Source organism: Botrytis porri (assembly GCF_014898465.1).
Source record: "Botrytis porri strain MUCL 3234 chromosome Unknown BPOR_002, whole genome shotgun sequence".
Taxonomy (NCBI): domain Eukaryota; kingdom Fungi; phylum Ascomycota; class Leotiomycetes; order Helotiales; family Sclerotiniaceae; genus Botrytis; species Botrytis porri.
This window is the reverse complement of record NW_024066076.1, coordinates 1,409,254-1,422,115: the sequence shown is the minus strand read 5'-3', so window position 1 is coordinate 1,422,115 and position 12,862 is coordinate 1,409,254. Positions and strand designations below refer to the sequence as shown.

The following is a 12,862-nucleotide window of genomic DNA, read 5'->3' as shown; positions in this document are numbered from 1 at the left end:
TGGTATATTTTGCTTACACTCCCAAGGTCCATCCCACAAAAGAAAGTCATATTCATTTTCGTCTTCATCGCTATCGTCATCTAGCTTTTCCAACCCCTCCCCTACTACTTGTAGCGCTCATCGGACTAACATTATCTGCATTTCTCCTCGTATCCCACTGTTGATTCATGTTGCCATTCATACCATAAAACCCTTTGCTAGCCAAACTGCTCGGTCCACTCCCTATATCTGGACCTGGATCCCCCCAGTCACCCATTGATGTTCTACTGCTGTATTTGCTTTCATAAGTACCTTGACTTGCTACTCTCGTGTCGCTGCTCTCAAATTTTTGGATTGGCACTACTGGCGCCTGACCTGGTTTAAAAGTGGGCATCGTTAATGGATCGGGATACAAGTTAGGACCACGTTCAAACACCGCAGGGCCATTTGATTTTGGGACGTTGTTTGCCAACATTGGTAACCATAGCTCTGGTCGCTCGAGATCGAAGGGATCAGATCGCCCAGCCATTCTACGTGTATTGTTGATGTTGGAAGCTGTGGAGTATAATGTATCACGATAGCTTTCCGTACTGGGTGCTATACTTGAGGGGTAGCGTGATACATTACTAATGCTTGGAGTGCGATATGCAGCTGGTCCATAGACACTACTTGGTGCATTTTTATGACCTCGAGTAGTACTGTCCAATGACTCGCCACGAGAACGACGGACGTCGCTGATATATGTACTAGTTCTCGGAATGGCAGGACCAGGCCGAGAAATAGAATCCCATTTGTTCGGGTCCACAAATGGATTGGTGTTCAAGTTTCTTGAAGCAGGATCTGAAAATGGATCTTGTGGAATACCGAAGTCTAACCCCAAGCTACCGAACATTTGTCCAGAACCCGAATTTGAAGAAAGAGAAAGACGGCGACGCTCAGCTTTCATTAATAAATTACGATCATCCATGTCCATCAGATTGCCAAAGTCCTGCTTTTCAGACATTCCACGTGCCATTGCAAAAGGACTCTGTTCTTCTTTCGGAGTTTTTCGAAAGACACCTTTAAGTTTATTCGTGAAGTCATCTGCTCGATCTTTTGCGGCGTAGTGCAATGCATGTGCAGATGCCGAAGAGTTGTTCCTGCTATGATATGGAATTGGGCCTTCAAAGAACTGTGAGTTTCCTCTATCGAGATCCACGGTTGGCCTATTCCCTGGTTGGACATGATTCTTAAGAGTAGAACCTATACCAGCTAAACCTGCGCCAAAATTTGTCGCGGCACCCCCTATTTGTGCTTTAAGGTTTGTACCTCGACCCGTTGATCCTACGGATTCATCATAAATATCGTAATACTGGCCTTGTGCTTTCTTATCAATATCATAAAACTGGTTTTGAGTTCCATTTGTCAGAGGCGTGAGGAGAGAATTTCTCTTTGACTTTCTTCTTCTCCTACAGCAGAATATGATCAATCCTATTAATGCAAGAAATCCGATTCCGCCTAGTATTCCTCCAATTACAGGTGCAGTCATGAGACGACCAAACGAAGAAATTCCACTTGCAGCTGTTGACTCAACCGATTGTGTGGACGATGCTGTTGCGCTCACGACTGAAGTTGCATGACCAACACTGGGATCGCGACTTGCGGGATCATGGCTGGATGTAGCTGTAGTACTTATCTGACTTTGAGCAATTGCTGTTGAAGTACTTGATGACTCAGTTGGCGTCGTACCTTTGGACGCCGGGCTAGGTGATGTTGTCGTACTGATACTTGTTGAAGTTGTTTGAGTTTGGGATGCACTTGAGGTGGTAGCTACTGGGGTTGGTGCAGGTGGAGGTGGAGGTGGCGGTTTGGTTGGTGGAGTTGGTTTTGATTCAACTGCACTCGTAGTCGTACTTGACGATTGTACTACTGGTCCTCCCACCGCAACAGCCACCGGTGAACTCGCAGCGGCTGGGACCACACTAACTGGTGTTGAGGTTGGTTGCGGCGTTGGAGCGATGCTCTCTGGTGTTGGGGTTGAAGTTGAAGTCGAACTTGAGGAGGTAGACGTAGATGATGATGATGATGATGATGATGATGATGATGATGATGATGATGATGATGATGATGAAGAAGAAGAAGAAGAAGAAGAAGATGATGATGATGTAGATGTAGATGTAGAAACTGGAGCTGCAGTTGTAATTGCTGATGGTACTGTATTGGCCGTCCTTGGGATAGCAGTACATCTCACACCATTTATTGAAGTAATTGAAAATCCTGCCGGCAGGTTTGCGCTCGTCGACATATTGTCAAATAAAAAAAGCGACGCCCAGTCGCTACAAATGAATGTACTGGATCAACCTTCAAGAAGATTTGTTTGAATATTGGCTCTTCGGCCCTTCAGGTTAATTTCATAATGGTACTCTATATCTTGTCGACGACTAAAGAACGGCATCAACGAAGAAAATGCAAAGTAAAAAATAACAAAAACAAATTAAAAATTCACGAAAACTTCAGGCACAATAGCATAATGAGTATCAATTTCTTACTCACCAGAAAAAACGGTTGAAAGACTATGATTTTCTTTTGTTACACTGGGGAGGGGAGGGGTTAGATGTTGCAAATCTGATACACGGTTTGTTTTACGCTCTGGCCTTCTTGAGTCCTCGCTTCCCAATCGATCGAACATTTCACACTAAAGCGGTAAGAACACCCCGTAAGCACAATAAGTAAAGGCCTTGCTGCTGCTAATTGGGACAAGTGGTTAAGTTGAATGATGTAGATGTCGAATTGGAAATCAATGGACGTGATTGAAAAGGCTTCGATTCAATCTAGTTCTCCAGGTGTCATTGGACAATCAAGAAAGCTTTAAATGAACTGATACTATTGACCTTTATGCCTCCCCTCGTTTCCCTCCCCCCTGTGTAGGGTGACAATACTGTTATAGAAAAAGCTAAATTGGTTGATAGGGATGAGGATAGGATAAGATGGGCTAGGCTGCCAAATCCGTTCATTCTTCGAGGGCCAAGGCGCAAGAGTGAGGTTGTCTAATGTTAAATTAAGTTGTCTACTGCCAGTTGTGCTGCCAATTGTAGGACTCAACTTTCAAGCCTCTAGCAGTCGACTAGTCCTGACTCCTTACCCGAATTAGTCTTGTTTCCGGAAAAATTAGATTAATGGCGGGAATTGTCAGATTTTTGTTGGTGGTGTGGTGTCATCACGATCCAAGAGGAGGGGGAGGGGGAGTGATGGAAAGTCACTTCCTGCAAGCGAGAGGGTTATTGTAGTACTGCGATCTCAACGATTTCATAATCGACTCTTTCGAGATTATATTCCTACAGAAAGAGACAAACGCTCCCACTTGGCGGCAAACGTTAATATATCTTCGTTTTGGTTTAATCTGATTTGTTTCTTTTTGAAGACTGACGAGACATGAAGCACCAACCATTCAATTATCCAGTGTTGGGCAGTTGAGGGAGAGTTGATGAGAATTGGGATTTCAAACATGGGTTCTACAGATTAGACATCTTTCCAAGTTCTATGCGTACTCACACACACTCTCTATCAGAAGCATCTCGATGCACTTTTGAATTACAACGTTATACAAAATGCCAGCGTGTTTTATCATGCTCTATCACCCGGTATGTGATGATGCCAAGCCTAAAGAGTTCGTTCCTTCAACGGTACCTGCATACAATGATTCCTATAAGCAAGCTTCCACCACCAAGAATGTGACAAGAGTATACAGAAGCCTTTCGCTTCACCTCATCCCCAATATGGAACAAGGTGAATAGATCCGGGAGTTCGCATTACCAGCCTCTATGTTTTGCTTACCACGTTTTCTCGTTTGAACCTCAGTGATCCTTTCTTGGCAACTTACTTCTTCGGAGGCATCACCTCACCGGTTCTCTTCCACATATGTCGTTTCTGTTCTAGTCATGCTTATCGGCTCCGTTGTGGAATCGACTGCTATAACCCTACACTATACCTACAAGAGCATTAGTCGAGAAAGCAACATTTGGTAGGCAGTATCAAATTAATTGGAAGCACCGCATCGCAGTAAACAAAACTGTCACAATGGAAACTAACCTTAAGCATTTTAAAGTTGTAGGGTAGGTCATACTCGTTTTGTGCCATAACAGGCTTTACTATGGTGTAACGTCTAGAAGGGCCACTTTTCACTCTACACGGCAATCTTCTGGTCCGCGTATGAGGATGGTGTAGTATAGTATCGAGGTCCTGAACGACATTGTTCTATTTGTCCAATGGAATGTTACAGGAAATGGTCGGTTAGAATCCGAAATGATCAGAGAGCTAATTCCTACAATGATCGGGGTTGATGCGAGGTTGGTCGGGATTAACTACTAAGCAGGTAAGATTGTATAAATATTCAACGCGTCGAGCCGTAAGATGTTGTTGATCTAGTCCAAATGATATGATATGCAGCACCAAGGGGAACCGCAGAATGGTTAAGAACAGAAGAGCTTTCCAGTATCATTGTCGGTGATATCATTTCATTACCTATTGTAAGAGTTTAGGCCCCGGCTTATCGCACACTAAACGAAAACACACCAAAAACCCTTATTTCTTTAACTTTTCAATTATATATTAATTCAATTAATTTATGAATTAAGTTTATAAAAATGATAAATAAGATTGAAAATCATTAAAATGATTCAAAAAAACGAATAGAATATTTTTAGTTATTTTTTTAATAAAATTATAGGTTCTTAAAGTTGAAAGTATTAAAAAACTTGAAAAAAGTGATTTTTTTGTATAGGAAAAATGTTATTATATATTATAAATTTTAAAAAAACCCAACTTTAAAAACCTATAACTTTATTAATTTTTTATGATTTCAAGAAATTATTTAAACTAAATATTCTTCATATAGTTATTTTTTATATATACAATTTTCAAATCAATTCTTTAAATAATTAAAGAATTATGAAAATAATTAATTTATATGGAAAAACAGTATTTTTGTGGGGATTTTGTTATGAAAAAGGATGATATGTGATAAGCCGGGGCCTCAACTCTTATGTGAATATACTGGGGCAAAGTTGACCAGCGGAGGATCCGGAGCTTTCACAGTATTGGCTTGCTAGATATGATGGTAGGTAGTCTGAAGGAAGAAGGTTGGCATAAGTAATAATAAGTAATAAGATTGATTCAATACTTCCGTGAGATAATCTGGAGCCACATTCACCAGATTTACCAAGTTTACGAAATGGCACCATCATAAACGAAACACAAATGACTACTGTAGCAGATCAGCTACAAATTGCAATGGATGTATGAAATTCACTACCTATGCATGAGAGAAGAAGAGCTTTTCAAACTCAAGTCTCGAGCCCTCTCTCATTGTATGCATATAGACCTACCTAGGTAGATATGCTCCAATACCTATCTATGCCTTTCCAGTATCGTTGACTCTCATCAATATCTTATCATATCATATCATATCACATCACATCACATCACATCACATCACATCCATAGGAACTGGGACTCGTTACTCGTTACTCGTTACTCGTGCCTCGTCCTTCCATCCAAGTAAATCACTCTTTCACCTTTGTCGTTGTACATAATCCGCAGAGGTAAAAGCCAACAGCGATAGATTCATATTATTGGTTTAAACGTACAAGTACTCGAGTACATCATCCATCCACTATAATCAAGCAATTGATTGGAAGAGAAGCAAATTGAGAAACGACAAAACATATGGCATATGCATAATTCACGCGACTTTGCCCCAGCATCGACCGAGGGTACTTTCTCCATAACAATCCATCAAGCAACATCGCAGCGACAGAAGTCTTCACACCAGAAGCATCTCCCTCGATTGTCAATCATACTCACGTCCAGATATATCAATTAACTATCTGGTATCGAATATATTAATAACACATCTTTGGGATATACCATTCCCTCCACACTCGGATCCCACAAGAGGTTTGCATTGATTGATTTAATTTGATTTGATTTGATTGATTAATTAATGGTTCTTAAAGGGTGGGTGAGAATCCAAGCTCCAGACAATAACCCCTCGGAATATCAAAAGAGAACATCCGGGGAAGAGGAAGACTCTCGCCGTCATCACCATCATCATCACCATCATCATCACCATCATCACCATCATCATCACCATCATCATCATCATCATCATCATCATCATCATCATCATCATCATCATCATCATCATGTTCGGTAACTTTGCAAGTTTTGGTAAGCATTGAATTATATTCCTACTACTCGACTACACTTTTTGTAATTCCAGAATGGGCCTTTCCTTATATCTGCCTACCCACCTCAGCTTTCCATACTGAGCTCAAGATTACACCAAAATCTCTGTGAGATCTGGACAGGAGTCTCGGTTCAAAATCTTTTAATCTGCAACCTCAATCTTGCGGTCCTCTCATCCATGATCATAATGAGATCTTCATTATACCCCCAACAGAAGCTACGATCACCTAGTTGGATACCTCTCCTGCGGGGTTATGGTAATCACTGCATGTCTGACGTATTCAGAATTCAGAATTATCATATCGATAATGAGCATTCATATTATTGATCATTTCATGAAACCGTTGCAAACCCATACAAGCTCTTTTCATTTTGTTTTCATTCCGTTTCATCTTTTCATTCTATCCTACTCCCGTCCCATTTAGCCGCCTAGGCATTTCACAACGTCCATACCATCGTCCGAATTTCCCATGAAACAGGACGAGAAAGAATCCATGTCAAAAAAAGCTCAATATCCTGACTCTTTTACAGCACCGCAACCTACCACAGCTGATGGTAAGCCTCGGACCATCCCACCACCAACTCCACTCACGTTTCCTTCAAGTTCACCCCAGTCGCCTGAACATGTTTCTTCGGACGATGTACCCCTAGTCACGTTTCTTCAGACTATTCATCGACCAACGGATATAGAATTATCCCATTTCGAAAGACTAGGTATTCACGTCGTCCCAAATGTATCCCCTCAAGATTTCTTACCGGATCCTTCCTTCCTTCCCCCGGATGAAGAATGGACAAATATCTCCGAGGAAGATTTAGAAGATGCAACTACAGCAAGTAAAAATCTTTTAAGTAATGGTAATAAAGGTCCTGGAGTGAAAGCTTATCTGGACCGCCGAAGGGAACTTTCGGTTGATAATACAGCTGCTTTTCGCACTGTCCGGAGAATTCCCCAAGTAAAGGGCACACCAGCAGCTCGTTTAGGCAATGCGTATGAATTCTACAAGAATTTGGAAGTCTTTTCGGGCTACTGGATTGACACTTCTCTTCCAAAAATCACCACCCCTCCTTCTGACACCGCCGAAAATGGTGCCGAAAATCAAATCGGAGAAACTAAAGAAGATGAAGTTCCAATTCCGCTCCATCAGCAGACCCACGTTCGAACTGGCACTGGTTCCCAGCTACCTCACGAATTCCGTCAAGGTCTTGCAACCTCCTTCGTAAAACTTGTCGCCTATGACTTCGGCTGTAACGTTTCTTTTCCACGTGTCGAACCTCGTCTCCATATTCATCCACCAAGGTCACAATCCTCCTTCCCTCCATCTCAATTCTCCGCTATGGGCGTCACTATGATCTACCGTTCTCCTACCGACCGAAACTCCTCTCGCGCAGGTATCCTTGAAGGTCCCCTAGCAGCTCTCTCATGCCGGTCGTCAACATCCTTCAGCACTCCCCTCGACTCTAACCTAGATCTTGCTCGTGAAGTGATCACGATCCTGCTTACGGCCCAGCAACGGAATCGTGAAGGAAAGACCGAAAAGCCCTTTGGTGAGGGAAAATGGTGGACTACTGTTCCTCGCTGGGGTGGTGGGAAGGGTGGTCCTATGGGCAAAGAAATTGAAGCAACCTCTTCTAGTTCTTCGTCCACTTCTTCATCTTCAGGAGATAAATCCATTATGTCTGAAATCAAATCCAAAATCACTTCTTCCTCGTCGGAAGATAAATCCCTCATGTCTGATATCAAATCTAAAATTGGCGGTATAAATTCCCTACCTTCTCTTCAATCCATCACTTCGGATAGACGTCCACCGCAGAAGAAACCCCGCACCACACGCCAAGGCGGTCAATCTCAAATGTACGAAAATTACCGCAAAATGATGCCCCCGACCAGCACGTGGGATAAAAAGGTACGCTACATGGCGATTGGCAAACCGGGTGGTGTGCAGGGGGATTGGGATGAGGTGTTCTTGGTTAGCTGTTTGAATCATCATGTTAGTTTTCTGAGGGGAAGGGTTGGGAAGGAGATTCTAGAGGTTCTGGATGGAGAGAGGGATGGAAAGGGGGGGTTTGAGAGAACGGTGGTTTGGAGGACGAAGTGGTATGATTTGTTCATGAAAGAGGATAGGGTGGAAGCTATGCGTGTTATTTGGGGAATAATGGCTTGGGGGATGAGGGGGGAGGAGACCAGGGAGGGGAAGATGGATGGAGAAGGAGAAGAAAAAATGGATATGGATAAGTAGGTTCAATGGAGCTTTGGAAAGGGGTTGCTGTGCTTGTGGCATCTTTTCGTAGATAGATTTGGATTTGGGCTCGGTAGTTTATCTTTGCATATTCTAAAGCGTGCTTAAATGCGGATGAATGGAATGTAATGGAATGGATATCTAAAGCGAGCTAGCGAGGGATGATCGAAAAATTGGAGAGATAAAAGGATGGATGATGAGACGGATGATTGATGGATAGTAATACACACGTACCATAGATAGATGAGCATGAAAATTAAAGCGAGCTTATGCAGTTATGAGCATGATTATATTCTGTTGTGAATTGATGACAGATGCTTGCTGGATGGTTAATAATGGATGAAAGTACTAGTAGGGTGTATTCAGCGTGGAGTTTTCACGATTTGAATAGAGGTGGTATGTAGGAGGTAGAAATATCGCATTGATCAACACATCTTGATACCATACATATCTAGTTTTAGCTTTTATGCAAAACTAACTGAATTCCTAACACGGGTTTTGAGGGCGAAGATTAGAATGTAGGAATGAGGAGTATCCATTAATGTAATTTAAACTCCTCCATGTTAAAACAAATGCACAAACAAGCATATGAATGAGAGAAAGTATGATTGATACACATTTCACACGCCAGCCCGCTCATTCGTAAATCTCAACAACCCAGTGCTGCTCGGGATAGAAAGGAGGTAGGTCGCCTGTAGGTAGGTGTGAATAATACAATTCTATTCATCTGTCCAATTTGATTTCTAGTCTACATCTAGATTCTATAAGGCCTTATAGCAGATTTTAATGTGGAATATAAGTATCATCCGCTAATCCTATCCACTCCTAGCACATTCCGAACTTTCCATCTGATAGCTCCTCGAATGACACCAAAGGAATCTTGCGAAGATGCTGTTGTTTGGATTGATGTCAACGATGATATTGCGTTGCACTTGAGAGATATAGATGGCGTTTGTTATTATATAGCTTGGTATTGTCTATCGGATGAGAGGCCAATTATATTGAACATTCTTGATTTCGTTTATTTGCCAGCTCAAGTGACCCCCCCCCCCCCTTATTGAATCAAGAGCATTGGTTGTTGCAAAGATGTGTCTTCTATGTATCAAATCAAATGCATCGTCTCGATATTTTTTTTATGTTCACGTTTGTGTAAAGTGCTAATGTGCTCTGAATGGGCGGCAGTTAAGCTGGTAGAAGATACAAGAATCAGCAAGTGGACAATATCTTTTATATTTGTGCAGTAAGAAAAGAGCTCACTGATGTTGTGTTATAAGTACTAAATCATTGCTGTGACTTGATAGTTTAGGGTCTGGCATTCCAAAAATCGAACTCGTCAGGCGAAACAACCATTCAAGCGCTGAAAATGGTACACCATGGTTTGAACTCGTTGGAATTGGTGTAGATAGATAGTATCCAAGTATTTGTAAAGCATATAATTCCGGTATTAGATGTTGTTTATAACATCCATACCTGGCTTCGAATTATGCAGGTATCCGGGCGTTGAGAAAACAACTGTACTCAGAAGACTAGACTAGACGTTTCAACAGAGCTAGATATGTGGAATATACTCGAACATTATCATTTCCTAATGGATTAGTCAGTACAACCCATCGTATTGATTCACGTAAGTCCTATTGCTTCTTATGAAAAGAGTGGGCAGCGCCTCGAACGACCCGAAGCGCCTATAATCCATAGCTTAGTCTTGAGTTTTAATTTATATTCCCACCAAGCGGTACGCAAATCTTTGCAGGTGGCAAGTTTGCCTTGAATTATGGAAGTTATCACACTGTGGCATGTTGAGAACAATGTCCTGCCGCTCGTACGGATGTGACTTGAGAGCTTCGTTGCATTAATGTTCTAGAGTCTTGTTGTGCTTTAAGCGGCCCTATCAGCTGCTGCTACTGTGTTAATGTTATGGGTTCTCTTAGAAAGCTTGTACTGCATTAGAAAAGGGGATGGGTAACGCGCAGTGGAAGTCCAATGAACGAGTATACTTGATATGAAGCATGCTGCAGCCCGACAGGTAAGATTTCTTGGCCATTAGGTGGAGACATCTAGAGTTACATTATGGTTTATTGGCCAAGGGAAGTCTCCCGCTGGTCATAATCTCGGAGTAAGTACCATGATCAACCGTGATGTTACTGCATTCAGTCTGGAAAGAACGATGGGACTCACACTTGCTCGTACTTCTTTGTGCCCCCTGCATTCAAGTACCCGAGTGATTCTCTGATGTTTGGGTAGAAATGTTGTCTTGAATGATCCATGAACAGCTTGCATCGTCTTGGTTAATGTATGCAAGGTTACTATTTGATATAATGACGAATTGAGCCACGCTAGTGTTTGGCTCGATGTCCTCGATACGTGCTGTCGGTAACAGTCATCATTACTACAATACTTTAGCCCTGTAAGCTTGTACTTGAAAGTTCGAAATGCCGTGGAACGTTCTCAATCGAGTGGATTGTCTGCGATATTACTTAGGATCACATACAAGTTGATAGACAACAATTCATTTGAGGAATTCGAACTACATTGGAAGTATAGGATGAGAATCAAAGCCTAGAATAAAGTATGCACCACCCTAGTCATCATCAATACACGATGCGTGCTTGCTGACACCTGGCAATATACATTCATCAATGTTTGCATGTTCCCCTCCCTATTCAGTATGTGCCATGTAAATTTGCATAGAATGTGATCATTCTATTGGCATTGTGTGATTGGTTATAAAGAGTGCAGGGTGGTAAATCAGTTAACCTGTAGAGTCCCAGTACGTCCTCGGGACCCCACAGTGTGAAACTTCACAGCAGTATAGGAGCACCGGAAATTATTATCTGGTAATGTATTCGGCGACCTGAGCTTGCTCAAACATTCTGGGACCCGCTGTCAAGATTAGCACTGTGGCAGCGAAATCTCATCTTTCCACAGAACTTGAATGTGATAATGTCTGGCAACATGGAGTATTAATCCTTATTTTGTGATGAAAGTTGTTGGAAAACAAGACACAAACGGGGATGATAAATATTGATGCATGTCGTAAAATTCGAGAATCACATTGACCAGGTGGAGGTAGGTCCATGCTTAATCAGAAGAACCTTGTTCTGCGCATCATCCTTACTCTGCACAATCGACTGGCGGGAGCCTCAACCCCAATTTGATCAAAGAGCCGGCTCGTAGGGCTGCGGCTGGTGAGCAATATTACACAAGAACCCACACATCAATATCACGTAGCAACTTTTGATAAAGTGAGTTGGCGCCAAGATTATAGCTGACGTTATACATAAAGAATAAGAACACCAAAGCTACCAAAGCAAGTTCAACGCCGGCACATAGCCACATGGCGCATGCTTGCATACTGGGTAACAGATCTGGAGTCAACATTGAAACGTGGGAAACAAGATTTTGACAGCAGACAATGCAGACAGGGCTTAAGATCCTCTGCTTCTAGCTTCTAAGCAGATATTAGTTTCGGTGGTTTGGACTTTGACACTAGCCAATTCTGCTGGCTACAAGAGATTCTCGGAATGTCAAGCTCTCGAGGTCTCAACTACCCACTCTTTGCCCTAGAAGCATGAGTAAATTGTACGAATCTGAGCATTAGTGAGTTATGAGAGAGGAAATAATTGTAGATTAACGGGGATGGCCTGGGATAACAATGAACTTGAAAGCTTTCAAGCAAGTTTTGCCGGGTTTCCTGTAAGATAATTGGTCAATTGAGCTAAGAAATTTCTCAAACTGTATGAGGTGAGGGTCTGTTTTGTGAAGGGAAAGAACCGGTACCTGTCAATGTGTATGGTATCTTTGTATGATGGGTGTTGTTGCTGTTTTGCAAGAGGTTAGACATCCTTCAGGGGAGGGAAGCACCGCGTCGCTGCTTTTCGTGATACTCTGTGGATTGCTCTTGAACCTCGCTCCCTCGGTAGACCTCGGCGCAAATTGAACAAGGCAAAAATTTGCAGACAATAAAGCAGCACGTCAAGTGAACCTATGAGCCTGTGTGGCTGACATTAGACGAGATATCTTGGCCAATTATATGGATATATGCACGACCACGCCAGCCATGAAAATGGTACTTCGGACGCTCCGTCCAAAACCATCCACATTAACCACTACATTCGTTCAAAGGATATGAGAATTCTGGGCTTCCATCTTCCTCATCCGTCATTGCACCGATATTGGATTGTCTGCAGAGAAATTCTTCTTCCGAAAAGCACCGGACCGATATGCAAGATCGAGCTTAGATCTGATAAATTTCGCATATTCAAGGGACCTAAGCCATAGATGGCTTGCAGCTGCGTTGATACCCTCTTCAGCAGGACATGATATGCTATCTCCATATGCGTTTGAATTCTGGATCCATTGGATACGCGACACCAGACTAACATACCCAAACCATCACCCGGTATAATTTTAACATGCACGAG

General features: G+C 42.4%; 2 protein-coding genes across 2 annotated transcripts; one reads left to right on the top strand and one right to left on the bottom strand.

Moving 5' to 3' along the window:
• Positions 1-76: 76 nt before the first annotated feature.
• EAF01_001433 (uncharacterized protein) lies at positions 77-2,263 on the bottom strand (the record flags this gene model as incomplete). Its single annotated transcript, XM_038909683.1, has 1 exon — positions 77-2,263. The coding sequence occupies one exon, from the start codon at positions 2,261-2,263 to the stop codon at positions 77-79; it is 2,187 nt and encodes a 728-aa protein (XP_038774495.1).
• Positions 2,264-6,161: 3,898 nt separating this feature from the next.
• On the top strand, positions 6,162-8,441 carry EAF01_001432 (uncharacterized protein; the record flags this gene model as incomplete). Its single annotated transcript, XM_038909682.1, has 2 exons — positions 6,162-6,186; positions 6,736-8,441. The coding sequence occupies 2 exons, from the start codon at positions 6,162-6,164 to the stop codon at positions 8,439-8,441; spliced, it is 1,731 nt and encodes a 576-aa protein (XP_038774494.1).
• Between the last annotated feature and the right edge of the window lie 4,421 nt (positions 8,442-12,862).